General features: G+C 43.8%; 1 protein-coding gene across 1 annotated transcript; it reads right to left on the bottom strand.

The window, feature by feature from the left end:
* Positions 1-1817: 1817 nt before the first annotated feature.
* Positions 1818-13779, bottom strand: LOC308353302 (spermatogenesis-associated protein 31D3-like; the record flags this gene model as incomplete). The annotated part of the gene is given in 10 exon segments (XM_080820175.1): positions 1818-1881; positions 4348-4543; positions 4878-5043; positions 5161-5220; positions 6232-6339; positions 6736-7015; positions 10946-11661; positions 11665-11707; positions 11983-12043; positions 13671-13779. Coding segments are annotated over 10 exon segments (1803 nt in total).
* Positions 13780-26035: the final 12256 nt, after the last annotated feature.

Genomic DNA, 26035 nt, shown 5'->3' with positions numbered 1-26035 from the left:
GGTTACTAACATGGAACCCCTAATTTCTTTTTTTTCTAGTGCCACCAGGTTGCTCCTCTCCTGGGTTTTGCAGTGTGAATTGATTTACCTGCACTTGTTTGCTCTGCTAGTCACTTACCAGGCCTCCATCGGATTTCCATCTTCCAAAAATGTGTTGACAACCTTTGGCCTTTATGCTCCCCTTCTTGTCATCTTTAAGCATTTATTTTTAAATCCTTTGTTTTAACAGCTTTACTGAAATACAGCTCACATACCATAAAATTCACCCATTTAACGTGTAATTCCTTGATTTTCAGCATATGCTTCACCACAGTCAATTTTAAAACGTTGTCATGACTTAAGGGAAACAAATCTGCAACCTTTTGCTATCATTCTCCTCTCTCTCCTCCCTTGAGCTCTAAGATGAGTCTATTTTCTGTTTTGTTGATTTCACTATTCTGGACACTTCATGTGAATGGAGTCATATGTGACCATTAGTGACTGGCTTCTTTCATTTAACATGTTTTCAAGGTTCATCCCAGTTTTGACATGGATTGGTCTTTTTTATTCCAAAAAATATTGTATCATAGGGATATGTTATATTTTATTTACCCATTTCTTAGTTGACAGATGTTTGAATTGTTTCCATCTTTTGACTTTTGACCTTTTAATAAGATAGCTGTGAACATTTGTTTACAAGTTTTTGTGTAGACCTATGTTTTCATTTCTGGGGAGTATATACCAAGAAGTGGAACTGCTGTGTCATATGTTAACTCTATGTCTAACATTTTGAGCAACTGCCATACTGTTTCCAAATTATCTGTACCATTTTTCATTCTCACCAACATTGTGTAGGGGTTCTAATTTCTCCACATTCCCACGAAAATTTGTATTCTTTTTGATTTTAGCCATCCTTGTGGGTGTGAAATTTTGGCAAATATTGATTTCGATTTGCATTTTTCTGATGGTTAATGATATTGAGCAGTTTTCATCTAATCTTTTACTTTTAAAGCCATTTTGGAAAGAGGGGAGTGTTTGATCTTCTCCATTATAGGTGAAACACAGTAGTTTATTTGAAAAGTAACAGGACAAATTTTTCTTCTAAATATTTGAAAACACATAGTGTCAAGTCTTTAACAACATATACAGTGTTCTTCTATACTTTTTGCATATTACAGTTACTCGGTGATTAAGGGACAGTGAAATTCTGCCCTGAATTTGCTCCGTAGGATTACTACTTGTGAGGGGTTGAGGAATTCACTCAAATGGCTCCTCAGGGTTGACTATAAGGCAGAGCAGAACTGATTGCTAAAGCGTCTAAAGCCCACTGCCTTTTGTCACCAATTCTGTGTACACCTGTTGTGAATAAATGTGTTCCACAGGTGATAAACATCAAAGAAATGTGAAAGCTTTGAGGTGGACACATGGCATATGTCTCAGAGGTGGATGGCAAGATGTTTAAATGGGCTTTTGCACTTTAATCACAGTGTATCACACACACCCAATGATAATAGTGCAAGTTGAGTGGCAGATATGTGGAAAGTTATATTATTCTGTGTGCCCTTGGACAAGCTTAAACATTTCTGTAGTAAAAACCATTAAAAATAAGGTGTTGGGTGCCTCATAAGGATAGGGAGGAGGGGTCAGGAGGAGACCTGGCAAGGGTAGATCAGTCCATCAAGACTAGAAGTTGGCTCTCTCTCAATAAAGTCATTCAGAAAGTATATTTCCTTTGAGATTGGGAAAAAACCTCTTTCCATATAACAAGAGGGAAGAGGAAAACGAAGAATGTGGAGATTTCTTTGGAAGGGTTTTGTTTTGTTTTGTGAGAATCTCCATCACAGCTTTCTTGCTCCTCTGTAAGCTGTGGTCCAGTACATCTGCTGGGCAAGCGAAGATGGCCTAAGTTTGAGGAAAGTAAAGAAAATTTGAAAAAGATCTGAGGGCCACCTGGGTGTCTCAGTTAGTTAAGAATCTGCCTTCGGTTCAGGTGATGAGGCTGGTGTCCTTGCTTGGCAGAAAGCCTGCTTGTCCCTCTACCTCTGCCAGTCCCCCTGATTGTGCTCCTGCTGCCTCTCAAATGAAATTAAAATAAAATAAAATAAATTAGATTTGAGAACACTGAGGAGAGAATGTAGTATGGAAATAGTGATCTAACCCCATTTATTTTGTTCCACTTAGTAAGTCTTGGCCAAAAAAAAAAAAAAAAAAAGGCATTCCATGGAGTTCCATGGTAGACCCCCAAACATCTGTATCCTGGTACACAGTCTAGAACTCACCTCTGGTTCATAAGTTGCACGTCTTCTGGGGAAGAGCTACCTTGGCTCCACTAAGGCCATGAATACTGAAGGTGACATACCACCATCCTAGCCATAGTAAAGGCAGTATCTTATATATTGTCATCAAGTGTGGATGGAAGGCAATCACCAAGATCACCTTCCCCCAAAGGGGATGCCATGCCTGACAGCCTGCAGGTATTGCTTGCATACTCAAGGAAGAGAACCATGCCTTTTTGGTATAATTCATTGGTAGGTTGTGCCAGGTTCCAGTCTGTCTCAAAGTGGTGGTGCCTGGATCAGATTGAGGAAGGATGGGAGCGGGACAGGGTCCTGAGAAGGGGATGATAAGACATAAACTTTTGTTCTACCAGCAAGGTCTCTTTTCTCCTTTTCATTTCTTCAAAGGTGTCTTATCCTGGAAGGTGGTATCTGCCTTGACAACATTCCTACCACTAACAGCTAAGTGATGCTTTTGTTCTGCAAAAAGCATCCTGAGTCCAGCAGCCTAAAGAAACACGTAGGGAAGGGAAGCACTTCCAGTGGAAACCTCAGTGTCAACTTTAATGTGAATCACAGGACAGATCCTTCAGCATCATCTAGGGTATTCTTTGACGCTACCCCAACCAGCCCAAGGTCAACCCGAACAACACCCCGCGCCCCGAAAACACTCCCACTCAGAGTTCATCCACCTGTGGGATCCACTGATAACTGACTTCTAAGTAATGATTAAGCTACTGGAACAAAATAACAGTGAAGTAACAACAGTGGCTTAATCATTATTTTCTGAAAACTATACCTGTCTTTGATCGTCCTCAGATCTAGAAGCCTTGTTCTAAAGGGTGTAAAACTTCCAATGAGGGGAGAGGTGTGAGCTACTACACATCTTCAGTAAGGCTAAGCCATGGGACAGGAGAGAGAGCCCATCTCGTAAAACTTCAACAGAGAGAGAATGGGCTTTGGGGGATTTTGTGGGCAAATGATATATACTTCCCAAGAGGTCCAGGAGATTAGTCACCTATTAGAAGCTGAAGAAAGCAACCAGTAACAACTGAACTGAGTTACCCAAAGCCCATGCTCCCAAAACAGTACACAGAACAGACAACACGTTATTAGAGAAATATTCATTCCACACAAGGGATTATTTTGGGGTAGGAAATGCCCCCCAAAACCCTCTCACTGGAATTTCCAGAGAAGTTTTCTGTCTAAATAGTAAGGCAAACATTTCTGCACACAGTGCCTTCAGCAGTCGTGAGAGTGGCTGGAAGCCACTGGGCAGCCTAATGCCCGCAGGTGGCCTTTGGGTGGGATGCGGGTTCCCCATAGGGCATGGAGAGGGGATCTTTCTGAGGTGGTAGCTGGTCCTTAAATGCCCCAACTTTCTGGGCCTGTCTGTCCTTGTTTCTGAGCTGTCTGTTACTTCCAGTAAGGCCTTGGCCAGCAAAGACAGCTTCATGCTGGCAGGACCTGGTATTTGACTCCTTAAGGGCGGGAACCCTGTAGTTGAAAGGATACCCCGGGACCGGCTGTGCCCGGGCCTGCACTTGTGCTTTCTGCTGAGGTTTCCCAAACTTGGTTGGGGGAGGGAATGGGCTGCTGAGGGCAGGTGCTGCCTTATTGCACGCAGACTCCCCATTCTCTCCTCTTGGAACTTCCCAACAGCTGTCGTTATTTTCTGAGCTTCGGGCATCCCAGTGAATGCAGCTCTACCATTAAGCAGGCCTTGCTTTCCACAGAGGATAGGGGACTGCGCTTCTTCTGGGAGTTTTCATGCCTTTTGCATTTTATTCCAAGAGTAAGCCATTGCAAAAATTCCTCCTCCGTCTTTTTTTTTTTTTTTTTTTTTTTCTGAAAAGGCTTTGTTTCAGAAAGAGGCTGACCCTTCTGAGAAAGTCTCTCAGGAGGCAGCTGACCCTTCCGTGATAGGGTCTGGGAAGGCTCTCTTCCCAGGTTTACCTTCAGTACCGTGTCCAGGGTAGGGAACCTCTTCTTCAATGCCACATGTTCCATAGGGAATCTGTCTGTTCTCAGTTGGGATGTTCCCAGGCCTGCATCCCCTCCACGATGCTCTTGTGCCTTGGAACCCGGAGGCCTCATGGTCTTTGCAGCCGCTGGGGGACTCTTATTCTGGCACTTCCTTAAGACATGCGTAGGGACCCAGGGCTCCTGCTGTTGTTCCAAAGTAATTCCTGTGTCCTCTGGATGGACACGCAGCACCTGGGAAGCTCTCGTGTCCCCACTGGAGACACCCTGGCCATGAGTCCGTGAGGCCTTAGAAGTCAAACAATCTGTGGCAGGGGGCAGGCCAATGCATTGGGCTTGGGCCTGGCTACGCTCTGTGTCCTGTCCCGTAAAAGTGTAAGCTTTAACTCATGCAAGAGTGGTTCTTTAAGATTCAATGTGTTAGGATCTTGCGGAATTGGTATGTTTGGTGGGACGGTGGTTTTGACTTGAAGCTAATTCCCCTTTGTAATTTGGGAGCTAACTGGCTTGTGGGTTGTCAAGATGCTAGGTTGTGATTGATGTGTATGGACTTCCTTGGTCCTGAATATCTTGGTCCTGGATTCGTCATCTTTATGCCTTGTTGCCCTCCTCTTCTACCACCGGAATTTGCACTCTTACCCTTTGGCTCACGTCTGAAGGCACCTTGCCTTGTAGGCAGCCTTGGGAGCCGTCTGTTTCCTACGGTGTCATGTCTGACAGGTATCAGAGGACGGCTGCCGTCCTTAGTTTTCAGAACATCCTCTGCCAACTGATGGTTGATATTAGAGGGTGATTGCCTCAGAATTCTCTGTTCTTCCTTGCCCAAAATTAAGGTGGCAGGGAGAGGACGAACGGGGATGGGGGCTGAACTTGCTGTTCCTGCTTTGTCTCCATGGAGAGATTTCAAGCTTCCCAGGTTTACCGTTTGAAGCCTCCGGGTTTCCAGTTTGGCCCAGCACTCCCGTTGGTTGAGGAGGAAAGGCTAGAATGGAATGTGGACTCTTCAATTAAAAGACCTCTATGATTTCCTGGACCCTAGGCGGAAGGCCCCAAGTCCCCCTCTTATGAAATCTTTAAACATGGTCTTCCAGCCTCTGTTCTGCACTCGGTTCAACAAAGGGAAGCTCCTGGAAGGGACTCAGGGAGTAGTCCTCAACCTCTGATGGTGGCAAACTTCTCTGTTTTATTTCAGTCTGGGATTTCTTGGAAAGAAGTGATGTGTGCCTCATAGTGTACCACGAATTCTGCACAGTCCCAGGCAACTGACCCTCATTGATTTCCCCAGACTCTCTGCTTAAATGTATATCCAGGGCATTTTCAAGTTGTCTCTGACCGTAGTCTCCACAGACACCATGGAGGATTTCACTGATGGGCTCCTAAGTTCTTTCTCAGACACATACCCCATTTCATTATCTGAAGAGTTAACTGGGTCACTCAACAGGTGATCTTTTGGGCCATTCTCTGGGATATGTCCCTGATCCTACTTCAGGTCCTCCTTTTCCTTCTCCAGATTTTCGTCCTTCTCCAAATCATTGTTATCCTTCTCCAGGTCATCTTGGGACTTTGCCAGGCCACTGCACTCTAGCTGAAGCATTTCTGGGTCCCCCACATACCCACTTTTAGAGACACTCAATTTGGCCTCATTCTTTTTAGAGTTCCCTGAGCATCCACGATAGCCCTGAGACTCAGGTAGCTGTGGAAGAGTCCCGGGACCGCTCATCATTGCGAGAGACTCCTAGGTCCTGGGGGGCAGGCCCCAACGGTGGTGAATGATCCTCTTTCCAAGGGGACTCTGTAGTTTTGTCCGAATCTCGTCACTGAGAGGAAGCTGTGCATGAGGGATAGAGATAGCAGCATGGGCCTGGGAGGGACCGAGATTACAACTTGGGCCTTGGTGGCACAGGGTTTGGGAGACTGGTTAGGAACTGAAGGAAAATAATCCTCGTGGCATCTTTGGACAACCGTGGGTAAACCCCCACACACGTTTTCGCACCTTGTACAACAGGTCCCATTCCAGAGGTTGCATTGCAGTTGACGTGAGTCTCTCGGATTCATTCTGAGGTCTGTGAAAACGCACTCGACAGATCTTAATGTCGGGTAGAGGACCAGATGGCAGGATTGGGAGTGGGGATTGAAGGTGGGCCTGGGGCTGGACATATGGGTTGGGTTGGGGCTGGGTTTGAGGCAGGAGTTGAGGCGGGAGGAAGTGGATGGGGAACTACTGGGGATTCCTGCTCTGGGAGGCATTTGAGATGTTATGTGAGGAATCGGCAGCAGGGAAGAAGGACTCACTCTGAGGAGTTTGGAGACCCCGGAAGAGCTGGATGGGGGTGTGCTGTCAATGGCCCTCCTCCAAGGTTGTATGATTTGGGCGCTGCTGATGCATAGGCAGCTCCTTTGACTGGTCTTTGCTGCTCCAGAAAGGGAGGGAGGATGCCCAATCACCCAATTGCTTATCAGCAATTGTTTGCCTTGGAAAAGATCCCTTTGTTTCCTTCCACCTGAGGAAACCACACCTCTTTTGGACTTGTTTCTCTAGAAGTGCCAGGGCATCAGGGCTGAGAAGTGAGAGGTTACCAGGCTCTACAAGTTTGGCTGCAGGGTCTCCCCTGGAAGACGCCTCTGAAGAATGCAGGGCTTGATGGAAATCACATGGAGTCAGGGTTGAAGGGAAGAAGTCTTTGGCATGAGTTTGCCACCGAGGGAGCTCTAAAATTGACAAGCTGGAGGGGTCAATGCCTGTGACTGATGGGGCATAAGTAGACAACCCACCAGGGCTCTCTGGGCGTGAGCTCTCTGGAACAGGCTTCCTGGAGATGGAAATCTGTTTAGATTGAGTCACAGACAAATTGCAGTCCGGTGGCGGTGAAGCTGAGCGGGGTGGTGGTGTGTGATGATGAGCAAAGGTCTCATTGGGATTCACCGTCTGGGACGACTCCGTTCAGGGGCTCACCTCTTGGGAAAGTGTAGGGTCCAGAGAGAAGATGGTATTTAGAGACACTATCTGTCTGGACAGACAGCTGAACGGAGTTACCCCAAACCCATGCTCCCAAGACAGTACACAGAACAGACAACCCGTTATTAGAGAAATATTGATTCCTCACAAGGGGATTATTTCGGGGTAGGAAATGCCCCCCAAAACCCTCTCACTGGGATTTCCGGAGAAGTTTTCTGTCTAAATAGTAAGGCACACATTTCTGCACACTGTGTCTTCAGCAGTCGTGAGAGTGGCTGAAAGCCACTGGGCAGCCTGATGCCCGCAGGTGGCCTTTGGGTGGGACGCGGGCTCCCCGTGGGGCCTGGAGAGGGGATGCTTCTGATGCGGTAGCTGGTCCTTAAGTGCCCCAACTTTCTGGGGCTGTCTGTCCTTGTTTCTGAGCTGTCTGTTACTTCCAGTAAGGCCTTGGCCAGCAAAGACAGCTTCTAGCTGGCAGGACCTGGTATTTGACTCCTTAAGGGCGGGAACCCTGTAGTTGAAAGGATACCCCGGGACCGGCTGTGCCCGGGCCTGCACTTGTGCTTTCTGCTGAGTTTTCCCAAACTTGGTTGGGGAGGGAATGGGCTGCTGAGGGCAGGTGCTGCCTTATTGCACGCAGACTCCCCATTCTCTCCTCTTGGAACTTCCCAACAGCTGTCGTTATTTTCTGAGCTTCGGGCATCCCAGTGAATGCAGCCCTACCATTAAGCAGGCCTTTGCTTTCCACAGAGGATAGGGGACTGCGCTTCTCCTGGGAGTTTTCGTGCATTTTGCCTTTGATTCCAAGAGTAAGCAAGCCATTGCAAAAAAAAAACAAAACAAAACAAAACAAAAAAAACAAAACAAAACAAAAAAACCCCCCCCCTTTTTTTTTTTTTAAAAAAAACTGAAAAGGCTTTCTTTCAGAAAGGAGGCTGACCCTTCTGAGAAAGGCTTTCAGGAGGCAGCTGACCCTTCCGTGATAGGGTCTGGGAAGTCTCTCTTCCCTGGTTTACCTTCAGTACTGCATCCTGGGTAGGGAACCTCTTCTTCAATGCCACATGTTCCGTATTGAAACTGTCTGTTCTCAGTTGGGCTGTTCCCAGTCCTGCATCCCCTCCACGATGCTCTTGTGCCTTGGAACCCGGAGGCCTCATGGTCTTTGCAGCCGCTGGGGGACTCTTATTCTGGCACTTCCTTAAGACATGCTTAGGGACCCATGGCTCTGCTGTTGTTCCATAGTAATTCATGCGTCCTCTGGATGTACTGTAGCACCTGGGAAGCTCTCGTGCCCCCACTGGAGCCACCCTGGGCACGAGTCCTTGAGGCCTTATAAATCAATCTGTGGCAGGGGGCCGGCGGATGCATTGGGCTTGGGCCTGGCTACGCTCCCTGTCCTGTCCCGTTAAAGCTTAAGCATGAACTCAAGCAAGAGTGGTTCTTTAAGATTCAATGTGTTAGGATCTTGCGGAATTGGTATGCTTGGTGGGATGGTGGTTTTGACTTGAAGCTTATTCCCCTTTATAATTTGGGAGCTAACTGGCTTGTGGGTTGTCAAGATGCTAGGTTGTGATTGATGTGTATGGAATTCCTTGGTCCTGAATATCTTGGTCCAGGATTCTTCATCTTTATGCCTTGTTGCCCTCCTCTCCTAACACTGGAACTTGCACTCTCACCCTTTGGCTCACGTCTGAATGCACCTCGACTTGTAGGCTTCCTTGGGGGCCGTCTGTTTCCTACGGTGTCATGTCTGACAGGTATCAGAGGACGGCTGCCGTCCTTAGTTTTCAGAACATCCTCTGCCAACTGATGGTTGATATTAGAGGGTGATTGCCTCAGAATTCTCTGTTCTTCCTTGCCCAAAATTAAGGTGGCAGGGAGAGGACGAACGGGGATGGGGGCTGAACTTGCTGTTCCTGCTTTGTCTCCATGGAGAGATTTCAAGCTTCCCAGGTTTACCCTTTGATGCCTCCAGGTTTCCAGTTTGCCCCAGCACTCCCGTTGGTTGAGGAGGAAAGGCTAGAGTGGAATCTGAACTCTTCAATTAAAAGACCTCTATGATTTCTTGGACCCTAGGCGGAAGGCCCCAAGTCCCCCTCTTATGAAATCTTTAAAGATGGTCTTCCAGCCTCTGTGCTGCACTCGGTTCAACAAGGGGAAGCTCCTGGAAGGGACTCAGGGAGTAGTCCTCAACCTCTGATGGTGGCAAACTTCTCTGTTTTATTTCAGTCTGGGATTTCTTGGAAAGAAGTGATGTGTGCCTCATAGTGTACCACGAATTCTGCACAGTCCCAAGCAACTGACCCTCATTGATTTCCCCAGACTCTCTGCTTAAATGTATATTCAGGGCATTTTCAAGTTGTCTCTGACCGTAGTCTCCACAGACACCATGGAGGTTTTCACTGATGGGCTCCTAAGTTATTTCTCAGACATATACCCCATTTCATTATCTGAAGAGTTAACTGGGTCACTCAACAGGTGATCTTTTGGGCCATTCTCTGGGATATGTCCCTGATCCTTCTTCAGGTCCTCCTTTTCCTTCTCCAGATTTTCGTCCTTCTCCAAATCATTGTTATCCTTCTCCAGGTCATCTTTGTACTTTGCCAGGCCACTGCACTCTAGCTGAAGCATTTCTGGGTCCTCCACATACCCACTTTTAGAGACACTCAATTTGACCTCACTCTTTTTAGAGTTCCCTGAGCTTCCACGATAGCCCTGAGACTCAGGTAGCTGTGGAAGAGTCCCGGGACCGCTCGTCATTGCGAGAGACTCCTAGGTCCTGGGGGACAGGCCCCACCATTGTTGGATGATCCTCTTTCCAAGGGGACTCTCTAGTTTTTTTTCCGAATCTCGTCACTGAGAGGAAACTGTGCATGAGGGATGGAGATAGCAGCATGGGCCTGGGAGGGACCGAGATTACAACTTGGGCCTTGGCGGCACAGGGTTTGGGAGAATGGTTAGGAGCTGAAGGACAATCATCCTTGTGGGATCTCTGGACTACAGTGGGCAAAGCCCGCACACGTTCCCGCATCTTGTGCAACAGGTCCCATTCCAGAGGTTGCATTGCAGTTGACGTGAGTCTCTCGGATTCATTCTGAGGTCTGTGAAAACACACTCGACAGATCTTAATGTCGGGTAGAGGACCAGATGGCAGGATTGGGAGTGGGGATTGAAGGTGGGCCTGGGGCTGGACATATGGGTTGGGTTGGGGCTGGGTTTGAGGCAGGAGTTGAGGCGGGTTCTCAGACAAGGATGGAGGAAGTGGGTGGGGAACTACTGGGGATTCCTGCCCTTGGAGGCATTCGAGATGTTATGTGAGGCATCGGCAGCAGGGAAGAAGGACTCACTCTGAGGAGTTTGGAGACCCCGGAAGAGCCGGATGGGGGTTTGCTGTCAATGGCCCTCCTCCAAGGTTGTAGGATATGGGTGCTGCTGATGCATAGGCAGCTCCTTTTACTGGTCTTTGCTGCTCCAGAAAGGGAGGGAGGATGCCCAATCACCCTATTGCTTATCAGCAATTGTTTGCCTTGGAAAAGAACCCTTTGTTTCCTTCCACCTGAGGAAGCCACACCTGTTTTGGACTTGTTTCTCTAGAATTGCCAGGGCATCAGGGCTGAGAAATGAGAGGTTACCAGGCTCTACAAGGTTGGCTACAGGGTCTCCCCTGGAAGACGCCTCTGAAGAATGCAGGGCTTGATGGAAATCACGTGGAGCCAGGGTTGAAGGGAAGAAGTCTTTGGCATGAGTTTGCCACCGAGGGAGCTCTAAAATTGACAAGCTGGAGGGGTCAATGCCTGTGATTGATGGGGCATAAGTAGACAACCGACCAGGGCTCTCTGGGCGTGAGCTCTCTCGAACAGGCTTACTGGAGATGGAAATCGGTTTAGATTGAGTCACAGATAAATTGCAGTCCGGTGGTGGTGAAGCTGAGTGGGTTGGTGGTGTGTGATGATGAGCAAAGGTCTCAGTGTGATTCACCCTCTGGGAGAACTCCCATAAGGGGCTGACATCTTGGGAATGTGTAGATTCCGGAGAGAATATGGTATTTAGAGACACTATCTCTGTTTGGACACTAGGGTCCACTGAATGGGCATGATGGGGTAGAACAGGAGGTGGGAAGGCAGGGGACTGGCCTGGGAAATGGTCCAGTGGGAATTTGGAATCCAATGGAGGAAAGGGCTCTGGTAGCAAAGAAGCACCCGGTGGTGAGGGTGGAAAGAAATCAGCCACAGGGATCACTGGGTTAGGTGAGAAGATGGAGGCAGGTGGTGGGGAAGGCTCAGGCAGCGAAGCTGGTATTAGCTCTCCTGGAGGGACTGCTGAAAAGTCAGGGGAGAGAGTGAACGATGAAGAAGTCACAGGAGCTGTGGAAGCCAAGGGAGTAGAATCTTCCAGAGTCTGCAGGAACAGCAGCCGATTGATCTCAGCAGTTGTGCTATTACATACCTCACAAGAGGGGTCTGGACATTACAGTTGACGAAACTGGATGGTATCATGATGCCGGCCAAGGGGGCTGCAGGAGACAGGAGGTACAAAACTGCAGCCAGGACCAGAATAAGGGGAGGAGGCCATGCAGGACTGACAAGGGAGGGTCCACCTGAAGCCTGCTGTCCCTTCACAATGCCCCACCTTTATGACTTGACAGTGCACTCAGTAGCCTTCACCCCAATATCTGTTCCTATGGCTACCCCCTACCCCCCCCCATGGCTATGACAGACTGCAGTGAATCCTGCAATTGCATAAAACATGTTCTAAGAGGCAATAGGAGCAAGGGGAAAATCTGGTCACCTTCTTAAAATGGAGATCAGTTTCCGGGTCTCCTCCACTTCCCGTTGGTACCATCTGCCATCTGGGGAAACAGGAGAGTGAGTTATACAGTGAAAGTAGACACATAGGTATTAATACAGGAGTCCCCTTACAGCAAAGCCTTGGGATCTTGGACTCTGAAAGCTCCAATAATCAATAGATGAGGGCAAATGGCCAAGGATGTGAAGCTGGTTAGTAATCTAGCTTCCTGTATAAGGTACTTTCATGTAAATCATCCATGTGATGATCGGACCACCTCTGTGAAGCAGAGAGGTCAGGGAAGACTCCTGAGTATCCATGATGTCACAGAGCTTTCACAAAGTCAGGAGACAGAAGTTCTGACTCTCGACATCACACACGGCCACCTATTGGGCAGCACTCATTGTCCAGATCCATCACTGCTTCATGCTCAGTCATGGTCAGAGCAGGGAATCTGAGAAGGGTTTTTCATTCTGGCTGCACTTCCATGAGCCTCTCCTCTGAGGGAATGTATCTAGCAGCTCCTATCCTCAGAGATCCTGGACTGGGTCCTCATGGAGAGGACAGCAAGGATCAGCCTTGGAGAGCTCAGGTGGAATAAGCAGAGCCTTACCTTCCAGAGTCCCACCTTTCCTCCTCCTCTTGGCTCTGCCCTGACGCTAGAAGAAAAATGAAAAGAATGGGGGGGGGGGCGGGGTTTGGGACTCATGTGTTACTCTTCCCTTGGAAATGGAATCTTTCTTTATCCAAGAATTCTAGGACTTTATCAGAACTTTGTGTTCCTTGCTTTTTTCCGCTTTTAAGGTGATAAAATGTTGTTAAGCTTTACTTCTTTGAAAAACTCAGGGGCCGACATTGTCCAATTGGACACTTGGTATTGCCAGTCAGAAGTCCTTTGTTCAATGAGGACATGGAAAAGCAAGCAAGCCCAACATTCACATCTGTGCTGCCTCAGGTAGGACCCTGTATCCTAGGTCATAGCTCAGACCCCACTGTCTTCTCAGAGGCTTAGCAGTGTTCTCCTGATCAGCCCAGCATGAAGGAAGGCTTGATCGAGTGATGCTGGACATGGGAATGTGACTCGATATGATCGAGTGCTGGGAAACCTTGTTCACTTACACAGACCCCATCCTCTCAAAATACCCCAATCCAGGACTACAGTTTCCCTGTGTTTGGGATTTTGCTCAAGAACCACCACCATACCCAGATAGACTGTAGTTTCAAGTAGAAAGCTTCATCCTTTCTTAACACTTCCCCCTGCCAGGCCTCTTTTCCTAGAGGAGTGAATGTCTGTTCTCTTAAGACTTCCCGTTTTAGGTGTTTCTCCCACTCTACCAAACTCCTTTTAAAACCTGGGATTAGGGTTCCTGGATGGCTCAGTTGGTTAAGTGTCTGCCTTGGGTTCAGGTCAGGATTCCAAGGTCTTGGGATCTAGCCCCACATTGCACTCCCTGCTTAGCTCTCCGTCTGCCCCTCTACCCCACTTGTGCTTTCTTGCTTTGTCTTAAATAAAATCTTTTAAAAAAAGGAAAAAAATTGGGGATTAGGAATGTAAACCGTAATAATCTATGTTGAGTCCTCCCCACCCCCCACCTGAGGATTTCTTACCTTTTGGGTGGTTTTGGTTTTCTAAGTTGGAAATGGAATCCCCATCAGGTAGCACAGGAACAGGAGGAGCAATCCCAACCCACACACGAAGGTGAAGTTGGGATCAGTCTCCAAGCATGTTGAGCCAAAGCTCAGACATGGTTTAGTATCGCTATTCAGAAATGAGAGAACATTCCAGTGTTTGAACTCCATTGTCTGAATCACAAGACAGCCTATACTGTGCACACGCTGAAAATATATATATATCTTCCCCAGGCTTACATCACAGAGCACTGTCACAAAGAGTTTCTGAGGGTGAGGGAGGGGACAATTAAAGAAGGTGTGTCCACAGCCCCTCCCCACCTTCTAGCTCAGAAGGCCCCTCCATCCTCCTAGTCCTTCAGGTCTGCCATCCTGTTTTCCTACTCCTTTTCATCATTTGTGAAACTTATGACATTTTCTGTCGTTCCATGTGTAATTCATATATTACCTGGGTCCCCCTTTACTATTTGAGACCTTGACTTGGGTCTTACCAGGTCCGTGCCTTGAAAGTCTGCAAGACTACCTGGAAGTTTTGCTTGTATCCTGACATTTTTACACTCAGGATCACATAGGTCCTCAGATCCATCTTTCATATAGAATGTGTTTGCCTGGGACACCTGGGTGGCTCCATCGGTTTAGTAACTGCCCTCAGCTCAGGTCATGATCTGAGGGTTCTGGGATCAAGCTCCACATCTGGCTCCTTGCTCCACAGGGAGCCTGCTTCCCCCACTCCTTCTGCCCACAGCTCCCCTGATTGTGTGCTCTCTGTCAAATAAATAAAACCTTTAAAAGAAAATGTTTTTGCCTTCCGTGAACCCAGATAGAGACCTTAAAGTTCTTTGACGCTCACTTCGTTTTGTACATGTTGCACAGCACATTTGAATTTGTGTTTCATTCGGCCTTTAGTATCTTCCGTCAGAGAGGCTGACTCAATGAAACTCAATGATGCATTATTCAATAATCCCAAAACTAAATTCATTATAAAATGAATGCAAATAATTAAACCTTCAAATGGCCTTGGGGGTAACTCTGTAGCACTTGTATTCCTAAAGTTAGTGAAGCGAAACTGCATAAAATGTTTGGGGACAAACTAACACACACACACACACACACATACATACACGCACACACACACCCCTTGACAAAACAATCCAGTATATTTCATATTGAAGAATAAAGTGTTTTCTCCTTTTATTTCAGTCTTTCATAAAATATTGACCCCAGGTCTTCTTACTCTACCTAAAATACTGTGTCCTGTATATCAATACCCTGATAGGTGTACAAATCCCTTCTCAGTGAGTTGCAGCCCTGTAACAAATGCCATAGACCGGGTGGTTTTAATGACACACATATATTTTTCATAGTTCTGGAGGATGGGAATTCCAAGATCAAGGCACAGCAGATTCAGTGTCTGTTGAGACCTTCCTCCTGGTTCACAGGCAGGTGCATCTTCTCCCTACAACCTGATGTGGCAGAAAAAGTGGGTGAGAGGTTTCTGGGGTCTCTTTTCTAAGGATACTAAACTCATTAATGAGGGCCCCACCCTCATGACCTAATCACCTCCCAAAGTCCCCATTTCCTAATACCATCACATTAGGATTAGGGTTTCATCATATGCATTTGGGGAAGAGCACAAACACACAGTTCATAAACTCCCCAAAGGCCAGGAGAGGTTACAGGCTGCTAAGTAAGCTATCGATCCCCTCCTCTGGTGGCAGGGTGGGACCCAGGAGTGTCACAGCCTTCCTGCAGAATGTAGTCTTGAAGATCCTCACCTGATTGCCCTTGCGGGCCTTGTATATCCTTTCCTCGGAGTGCCTTGCCATGAAAAGGGGTTGAGAAGCTCCACCCTATATTATCATCCCCACGTATGTTTGAAAATCAACTACCTGTGGCAGTTTTTCCAGGTTCCTTTTTGTCAGGTTTAAATAATCCCAGTATTTCCCTCCACTCTTCCTCCATCTTCCTTTCTAAACTCTTCTATCTTCATGACAGCTGTCCTCTGAACTGCCTCCTAACTTCTCATGTCTTTCTTAAACTGGGATGCCCTTTATTTGACACCCCTGGCCTAGCATTATTAACTTGGTCATCTGTGAAAGGGTAGGACAGCCTTCACCCTGGCCCAGCAGAGTCTCCTTTGGGTTCTGTAGGAACAGGTCACCTGCCTGGAAGATCAGACCTGCCAAGAGGCACCGCTTCTTCCTCATCCTGACATGCAGTCTCAGCCACATTTTCATTTAATCAATAGTTACTTTTGGAAGCCAAGAGACACAAACATCTGTTAAGTCCTGGTCTCTGTCCTTAAGGATCTCATGGTGCTGTTCTAGGGGAAAGCCCTGCGCAGGCTGAGAGTTACACAGGACACAGGATAGGTATCCTGCTGCATTTGTGAATTGCCAGGTGATCTCTGGAACAGAGGAACAAAGTGACAGGTACTGTGAGTCACAAATGCTCACACACACCATGCTCCTTAGAAAGGCAACTCTGCATGTCTAATCTCTGTGATTATCTGATACAAATTAATGGCTCTTTGAGAGGATAGTCGAAGAATGGCTTTTCTCTTTTTATGTTGGCTAGATATCCCTATGTACGTTTATGTGCCCTGAGTTAAAACTTTTCTCAGAACCTGGTAGAAGTTCCTTCAAAATTTCAGGGAACAAGACCGGAAAGGTATATATAGAATATCACCAAAACTAACCTCCACTGAGGTTCAATAGGGGAGGTTCATAGCACTTCTCCTCCTACACTAACAGCAAGTGTAAATGATTTGCTACCTTTTCAAGAAGTTTACTGGGAGCAACCTAACAATCACCCCATGATGTAAGCAGCTCAGGTATTAGTGTGTCTCTATTATGAAAGAACAAAACTGAAGCTTGGAGAGGGTAAGTGACTTCTCTAGATCACTCAACTGTAACTCGTAGAGCACTGACGATGAAATCCCCAATGTTCTCAACACCTCTATTTTAAATAATAAGTGATATCCTAAAAAGCCATCTTAGTCCTAAATTAAAGCAGCCATGTGGATACAAAGAGTATCCACTTTGTCTATTCAATGCTGGCAAGTTTTTTTTCGTTTTTTGAATGACACCTATGTTTATTTCCTCCAAGGAAAGTGTTTTTCTCACATACCTTCTACCTTTTCACCAAAATACCTTATTGTCATCTCTACCAATTTTACACAGTAATGTTATTTTTTTTGATGGTTGTATGTATTTATTTCTTCTCCCCATGCTACCTAGTCATTTAATAGTTGGAACTCTTACAGCTTCATTATTTAGATTATAAACTGTTGAAATTAAGCCCTGTTTCATTTCCTTACTTGACTCACCTACATTCTCTTGCTGATGAATCAGTCTTGGTCCTAGACACCCAATCCTTTCCCTGCCATTTGAAGAGGGTTTGCCTGTAATGGCAGTTCCTTTTTTTTTTTTTTTTTTTTTTCCCCTCTCTGATCCTGCATCCACAGCTTCACCATTGTCTCTACCCAAAGCAAGATACTCTTCAAGCCCACCCGACTTCACACACCCTCCTTGACTTCAGACATATGTCTGTTAAGAAAAATCCCTCCACATATCTTTGAGTTTCTGGAATTGTTTTTAAATAGAAAGTGTGGTCTTAACTGTCCCTAAGGCCCCTAGGACTCACGACTATAAAAACATCCTTTAAAGTCTGAGCAAGATAAGTTCCACCCCCAAAAATTTCCAGGCGAGAAGGGGTTATAAATACGGCACAATGATTTTATTTTTCAAACCTGGCCTTGTTCTAAAAGAGGCTGAGAAACTGATCCAGATTAAAGGAAACTAAAGATACACAGCAACTGGATGTAGTATGTCATCCTAGACTAAATCCTGTAAAGAGTTTTACACACACACACACACACACACACACACACAAGACATTACTTGATAACTTGATAAAAATGGAATGTGAGTGGGAGATTAGTTAAAAATTTTATGTCAATATGAAATTTACCAAAGGAGATAACTGTGGTGTCAGAGGATAGTCTTTTTCTTAAGAAATACACAATGAAATATTCAGGGAGAAAATGTATGATGCGTGAAATGTATTCTCAAATATGGCAGATCAGCATTCAGCAGGCCTCAAATGTTATCATTTGGTCTGACCGTGGGCTCGGATGCTAACTGAAGTACAATCTGGAAGCCTCTGTATTATCTTTTGTTTCCAAACACTTTTTAGATTTTATATTTTTCTCAACAACGTTTGGAAGACAAATACATCTGTTGTGTTTCTGCACATCTTATGAGTGAGGCATTTCCTTCCCTTTGCTGGCCTTCATCTATGACCCAGGAGTTTTGGGTTCTGCCCTCATTCATGAAACTTGGCAGGATAACCTGTTAGCTTGCAAATAGGAAAAATCTCAGACCCTTCCCAGCTCTTAAAGGTAATTTTGTGAAGGAAACCATATATATATATATATATTCTTTTAATTTTCAGCATAACAGTATTCATTGTTTTTGCACCACACCCAGTGCTCCATGCAATACGTGCCCTCCCTAATACCCACCACCTGGTTCCCCCAACCTCCCACCCCCCACCCCATATTGAACTGAAGGAAACCATGTTGAACTGAATGTTATTCCAAAGGTCTTACTAGTAAATGAATTCACTACTCTGGAGCTTAAAAGGGAATGAGGCAGGGTTAGGAAGGGGTGATGTTTCCTACATTCCAGTTCTTGAGGAACACGGCTATATATTCCCCACATTTGGAGGGGACAGTGGAGTCAGAGCTGTGAGAACAAAAGTGAAATGTTGATATATCTCCTTCAGTACTAATCTTTTTTGAAGTGACTATTTTTGTGTGAATTTTAATAAAATATGTTCTCTAATTTGATGCCTTTTTAAACACAAATTATTAAACAGGATTCCTGCCTTCTGCAGGAGGCAAGCTCCTCACTGCAAACATAATTTAGTGTATGAAACTACAGCTGTGTTTTTGCTGCTCTGCAGATGCCTTAGGCTGACAACTAACATTGCTGTCTCCTTTCTAGGTGTTGAGGGCCAATTCACCAGAACATAACCTTGTTCTCTTGTTACTTCTTATCTGCAGACCCACATTTTTAGATCAGAATACTGAATTTCACACAACTTCTGGGCCCCATTCTACCACAAAGAGGAGGGGCTCTCCTACATAGTAAGTTAGAAGCTCCCTGAGATTTTTACACTTTGGGCTGTAACTTACAGATATATGTGGTGGATATAATGTGTTATCATCTTCATTTTCTAGATGTCTCTCTTTTCCAAGTTTTAAAAATTCTCTTGTGTATCATTTTTGAATTAATTGTACAGTGCGTCACTTTTCTGTGTGTGCTCTGATGTCTGTTTTGCAATGGGTGTGATGATCATGTATTATTAATTTACTTGCTTTCTAACTAGAGATAGTCCTGATTTAAGACAGTGCTTACTTTAAGTTATTTAATTAATTATTTTATTAATATTAATGATACTGATTATATTAGTGTAATGTATTATATTTTATGTAATACTATTTATTATATAAAACATTCAGTTTTTATATAATGTGTGTAACTTATTCCTACCATATATGGAACACATAACTAAAGGTAATAAGTATATATTTATATGGATTCATATAATAAATATCTATATACAAAATAATTATATATAAATATTTGCCTAGATAGAATGCTAGATGGATAGGAAGGTAGGTTTTGCTGTGGTGACAAATTAACCTCCAAATCTCAGTGGCTTAAATTACAAAGATTTATTTCTTGTGCACACACTATGTCTTTGATGACTGGTGAGGGATCCTATTCCACATAGTTGCTTAGGGTTCCAGGCTGAGCCACCTTGTGATCCTGCCATCTTAGCATGTGGACTTCTGAGTGGCCAGTGAAAGAGAATAGAGTACAGAGAGTTCATACCTTCTCTTAATGGCCTCTGACTCTATATGGCACATGGAATTTCTACTTAGACCTTTGGTCAAATCTAGGCACATGTCCTCCCTAAATCCAGAAGGGACTGGGAAATAAAGGGAAACATATGGAGTATTAGGTGAATATTATTACATCTGCCACAATAACAACCAATCGAGCTGGGTGAGCAGGAGAGTCATCTGCACTCCTACCCTTGGCATGGCAAGGATACCTGTGCTCCCTCTGGCATTGCAAAAAGTAGCTCGGCTTGAGTCTTCTTCCTATAGCCATCTGAGGAGAGATGTTTACCACACAAAATGACCCAAGAAGCCAAAAGGCTATGCATTACTGTTGAGAGTAGGAGGGAAAGGGAATGAAAATGAAATCATGTGGGGTGCGTGGGTGGCTCAGTGGGTTAAAGCCTCTGCCTTCAGCTCAGGTCATGATCTCAGGGTCCTGGGATCCTGCTCTCTGCTCAGCAGGGAGCCTGCTTCCTCCTCTCTCTCTCTGCCTGCTTCTCTGCCCACTTGTGATCTCTGCCTGTCAAATAAATAAATAAAATCTTTAAAAAAAAAGAAAGAAAATGGAATCATGCAATGGGGAGGACATCGTAGAACCAATAGATGTGTCTCATGAGAGAGCCAGCGTTTGAACACCTATCATTCAGATGGCATTGAGGCCAGGCAGTGTTAGTCAGAGAAGCAGGGGCAAATAGCAACAGAATTTCAGTCACACACCCAGTTAACATTTGTTCCTTTGCTCCCTATTCTTTCTCTTGGCACCTGACATGAGTGAAGGTAGGTTTTGTAAAGGAAGGAGAACAGATGACCCCCAGAAAACCTGCTAGCCAGTCCTAACTTGAAGATAGAGGTAGGGAGGAGGAGCAAAAGACCACATGTATTCATGCATGTGTGTGCATGCACACACATAGAAATACCCCGACACACGTTCATGCACACACACACACACGCACACACTCACACTTTAGTGTCCTAGAACTAAAGCCTCATTGGTGATGGATATAGGATCACTTTAAATCAGATATGAGATTAGAGCTTTAAAGTGAACTAGATAGGACTCTTGTTATGGTCACTTGCAAAGGCTGTTGGACTCCCTCCCACCTCTACTAGTTGAGATGTCAAGTGATGACACCAAATACACACACACTAAGAAGGTATAAAAATATTCATTACTTACATTATTGAAGTTCAGAATTCCTTGAGGGAGACAGAAAAGGGGACTGGCCTGAGGTTTTATTGTAGTTGGGAGTGGGGTTGGGCCCACCTGTGTACATGTAGGGGCTTGTGTAATATTAATCTCCCTTCAGAGTGCCAAAGGAGAAAGTACCTAGGGTTCTTTATCAACTAACCCAGATGTGGGGCACAAAGGGTAGAGTGAAGCTAGGCTTAAAAGTTATCAACATCAAACATCAAAAAATGGAGTCAGAATCCTCATTGCAACTCAGTAACTGAAAATGGTGAGATACAGTGGAATCTCCCTGAGGCATTCATTGGTTGAGGGTCAGAGGAAAGGTGGCATTTTGCAGTAGAAGAAAAGAAGGTTGAGAGAACTCATGTCAAGTCCCTTTTATGGCAGAATGGCCTCCCTCTGAAACAGATTGAGACACAAAGGACTGACTCAGTCCTTATTGTAGACTTAAAACATGGGGTAATATGTGCCCTTGTTCCTGTTGCTACTTAAGTGACCTCACAGAAGCAAAGAGATTCTAAAAAGTGCTATATTTTTATTAAAGTTCTGTTTAATAGAGCTCCACTATATTAGTGTCTATCTGACCAAGCCAGGACAGGAAAGTTCAGTTCTTAGGAGTGAGTATAAGGTCTAGATGGACCAGCTCTGAGATGAGACCCACCCACTAAAGCATAGATTGTGATGTGATAAGGGGCCTTGCAGAGAGTTGGCCCACTAGACCAGAGGTAACTTAACTGCAAGATACTATCAGGGTATCTGCAAGTGTATTATGAAATGATGGCACATATCTCGAGAAGTATTAGTATCTTCCCCCAATACATTATTTCATTTAACATTTAATTAGCCATGTAAAATAGTTAAAAGGCTCAGAGTAGAATTATTTTAAAAAAGGAACCTAGGTTGGGAGAGAAGAGACACTTTGGATAGGAAAAATCATGACTATTATAGAAGAAAATGTCCTCTATTTTCCATTGCATTTGAAAGTTATTCCCCATAACTTTAAGGCCTTTAAGGCCTTAGGGGTTTGGGATTAAATTGAAGTTTATAAAAGCACTGTGTTAAAGAAGGAATTATACACCCTCTCCCTGCCTTTTCATGTTATATGTAGAAATTACCATAAATCCTAAAGTTATTTAGGGCTATTTCCCCGAATCTAGCTAATAAATGTAATTAACTGGGACCCATGTTAAAAATATGGATTCCCAGACCAACTTCCTCAGAATATCCGGCAGGGAAGTTTATGGATTTGTATTTTTGACAATTCCATTTCCCCCAGACGATTCTGACAGGAGCCAACAGCTGATGCTCCTTCAACATGAGGCATGGTATCTACTCTATTTTGAGTCATCAGAGCTCTCCTGTCAGCTGAGGAAAGCCTGGAGCAGTATGGTAGGAAAACAATGACTTTTAGAAGATATGAACTATACAAAAGAACTCTTCTGGGTTTAACTACACTTAGTTGATTCTATTTTGGACATGCTGGGTAAAGAGCATATTTTGTTGGCTAATACACAGCTCATTTTTATTGTTTGGTTGTTTGGTGAGACTGTTAGTGGCATTTAGGTGGCTTTTCCTCTTTGGTCTAACAACACTCAGTCCCACACCACCATTAGGGCACCCTTCACATGCTAATGCCTCTTCAGAAATCCATCTGCCCCCTCCCAGAAGACTGAGCTTCTTGAAAGCAGAGAGCAAGAATTTTCTAAGGTGGAGTTTGGGCAGTTAGGATAAGGATTATTTGTTAAATAAATGTAAGAATTAATGAATGGATTAATGCATGAATATGTAAATGCATGAGTGTGATAATTACATTAATTAGAGGGGTTCAAAATAATTATGAACAGGCAGAGGACAAAAATCAATCAGTAGTTCTTTTTCAAAGAGAGCTTATATGACCATTATTCCCAAAGAGTTACTTACCCACCCTATGTCATAAAAATTTGAGCACTAAAGCGTAGGTATAACGAAAGGGCAGTAAAACCCTCTCAAGGTCTTTAGTAAAAAGCAGCTGCTAAAATTTCTTAACAGGGAGAACATCCTGAAAGTGGAATGGTAAAACGTGCCCATATATATAACCTAAAAACATGCATGTGTCATGCAGGAAAGCTTTACAAGTAGGAACTTGTTAAACATTTTTACTATACTTTTTATTCATTTATTAGCTTGTGTTCTTGCCTGGCATTGCCATACTTCTCTTTGTTGAAGAACTTTATGCTTCCTTGTCTATCTATTTATATGAACATCTATGTGCCAATTTTCCTAACTCTATATAGTATCTATACAACACACATCTATACTTCACACACTGGTACTTAATAAAGATTATTTAAGCATGAAGATTTGATTACTGGCAAATGGCAGTTGAATATTTAATAGAAGAAGACATCTTTGCATTTAAATGTACACTCATTCTAAAAATGTTAACCAGAAATACTTTGGGGGAGAACCTTAAAGAATCTGCTATCATGTTTCTGGATTATGTTGGCAATAATTCTCCACTATATTAGTTCCTTCAAAGGTGAATAATTTTTTTATTATGATATAACCTTAACTTGCCACCTGTTATGAAACAGTGTATGAAGCTTAAACTTAGGATTTTCAGCTTCACAAATTCAACAATTATGGGCTCTTACTGACTTCATAATTAAGTCTAGACAAGATTAACCTGCCATTCTGTTAATGTGATTGTTCAGCTGTGAACCTTGCAAATTCTTGTAACTAATTGTGATCTTTGCTGTGAAAACAAATATTTTATTAACCTTTCAGGGAGTGAAAAATCCTATGACAAATAAGAAGGACTCTTGAGACTTAAGAGACCTTCAAATTCAACTCTCTGTCCACTTCCTGGGACAGAATCCCAAATTGAAGAGCAAACGAAGTAAAGAACTTTTTCAACATCAATTCTGCCAAGGGCAGAGTTAGAACTAGAACTCATTTCTTTCTAAGCCAAAATTTGAGGCAGTGTCCCATACAAGTTGAGTGGGAAGATAGTGTATAAACAGAAATGAAATGTATCCGTGGCAGAGCATTCAGGAACTGCCCTTTAATGAAACAATATTCTTGTGATTATGCTGCTATACAACTCTTACATGGTCAGATAATTTACAGAAACTTGCTGCTGTGGGCAGAATCTGCTGTTGCTATATATGACTTGCTGAGGGTTTTTCTCAGTAGAATATATACTTTGATTACTGGATAAATAGTCAGCATTTTATGAACTATATGTTCATATATAGTTCTTAGGAACTATAACTTACTTGCCACACAGTTCTCAGTAATGACCAGAAGTTTAATAACAGTCACAGGTGTTTGCCTCTGATATGAAAAGATTTCCTAAAATGATGTTAGGCCTACTACCATTAAGATGGAAGCCCTTCTTAGTTCAGCCCAGCTCAGTGCTTGCTCGTTCTCTCTCTTTCAGTGGAGCCTCAACTAGTAAGAGATAGAGAAAGAATACTAACACAGGAATGATTGACCCCAAACTCTGTGTTCCTAGCCATTATTCGATATTGCCATTCATGTCCCTTGCTCCTCCGTCCTTGCTGAGTCAGCTTGAGCTAATGGCCAGCTCCAGTACAGTGGTGCAGATAATTCAGTGTCCTTGCTCAAATGCACCATAACCAGAGGTGCTTGGGTGGCTCAGTGGGTTAAACCCTCTGCCTTTGGCTCAGGTCATGATCCCAGGGTCCTGGGATCCAGCCCTGCATCAGGCTCTCTTCTAAGCGGGGAGCCTGCTTGCCTTCCTCTTTCTCTGCCTGCCTCTCTGCCTACTTGTGATCTCTGTCTGTCAAATAAATAAATAAAATTCTTTTTTTAAAAAAATGTACCATAACCTAGGACTCTCTCTGATTCTGTCATACACAGCAGGAGACAAAGAAATCTGCTTTAGTCATGAATGTTCAAGATTTCATTGTATTTAAGATTATTTTCCCCTTGAATGGAATCAAATTTTCATATTTGCCAGCAATTGTGGTCCTCTAAAATATATTCTTTCATGATGAAAAGCACCCTTTAACCACTTAGACCTACCCTTCCCACATATACTAAATGCAGTCCAATTTAATGAGAACATATCTAGCCAATCCAGGTCATAAATGAATAAGTCTTTTACTGTGGATGCATTTGACATAATAGAAATTATTCTCAGAGGAGGGTTATCAATTTGAAATATACAATTTGGGTAGATATACCACTGATTTTACTGCTGAGCTGTTCTTTCCAACACAGTCAAATGTGTCTTTTCAAAACGCAGAGCTTCATGCTGCAGTCAGGGCATGGATATATGAGGCCCTAGAATAATCAGAAAGCCACCCGGTTATACAGCTTTTCAATTCTCTCATTCGGTCATTGTCTTCCCGTCAACCTTTCAGAAGAAGAAAAATATTATTCCCCATGGCAACGTCTAAAAAAATTACATTGGCCCCATTTAGACAGGAATTCCAGAATGAAAGCAGTATTTTTTATTAAGTAGTAGCAAGATAACTCTGAAGTGCTCTCTCATGGAAAAAATGTAAGGGTAGAAAGAGTTGTAGGCCTAAGGTTTGCAAGAGACAAATTGATATCATTCCTTCCTACCCATCCTGTTCTCCTCATCCCTTTCTTGTCTACTGTTTATTCTTTTTACCCTTTGTTTCCTCACTCATTCCTTCCTTTCATAAACTTTTACTGTGTATCTCCCATATTCTAGACCCTAAGGAGATGGTGAGAAGTACATGGCCACCTTCTTTCTGCTGAAAGACAAAGACAAAGAGCTAATCCTAAAAGTATCTATAGGATAAAAAGAAGGGTTACCTTCAAAGGAACATTAAAGCGATGGCTGAATTTTCAATAGTATGATTTCTTTCTTAAATGTTTTTAAGAATTCTCCAAAGGATCTCTCTAGGCATAAAATATTCTTTGCAGGAATGTTTTAAACTTATATTTGATCACTATAGATATAAGAAAATTACATTTTCTGTTCCCTCTCTTAATTTGGATAGTTAATTTTTAAAAGGGAATTTGTCCATTTCTTCTAAATTTTAAATTATTAGGATAGTATTTTAAAATCATATGCTTTTTTTGAAGTGTACTTTCTAGGAATATCTTCTTTTGTTTGCATGCTACTAGCAATTTGTGATTTCTTTCTTTTTTTTTTTTTTTCTTTTTCTTTTTCTGTTGCTTTTCCTAAGGGTGTATCGCTTTTATTAATACTTTTAAAGACGAAACCTTGGGCTTTGTTTATTTTTCTTTACCGCATCATGTTTTTTGTTTTATTGACCACATCTATGATATATTTTTTTTTCTTCTACTTTGATTTTATAATGGGTTTCATCTTTCAGGTTCTT

Source organism: Martes martes (assembly GCF_963455335.1).
Source record: "Martes martes genome assembly, chromosome: 12".
Classification (NCBI taxonomy): domain Eukaryota; kingdom Metazoa; phylum Chordata; class Mammalia; order Carnivora; family Mustelidae; genus Martes; species Martes martes.
The sequence above is the reverse complement of the archived record's forward strand: the minus strand, read 5'-3'. Positions and strand labels throughout refer to the sequence as shown.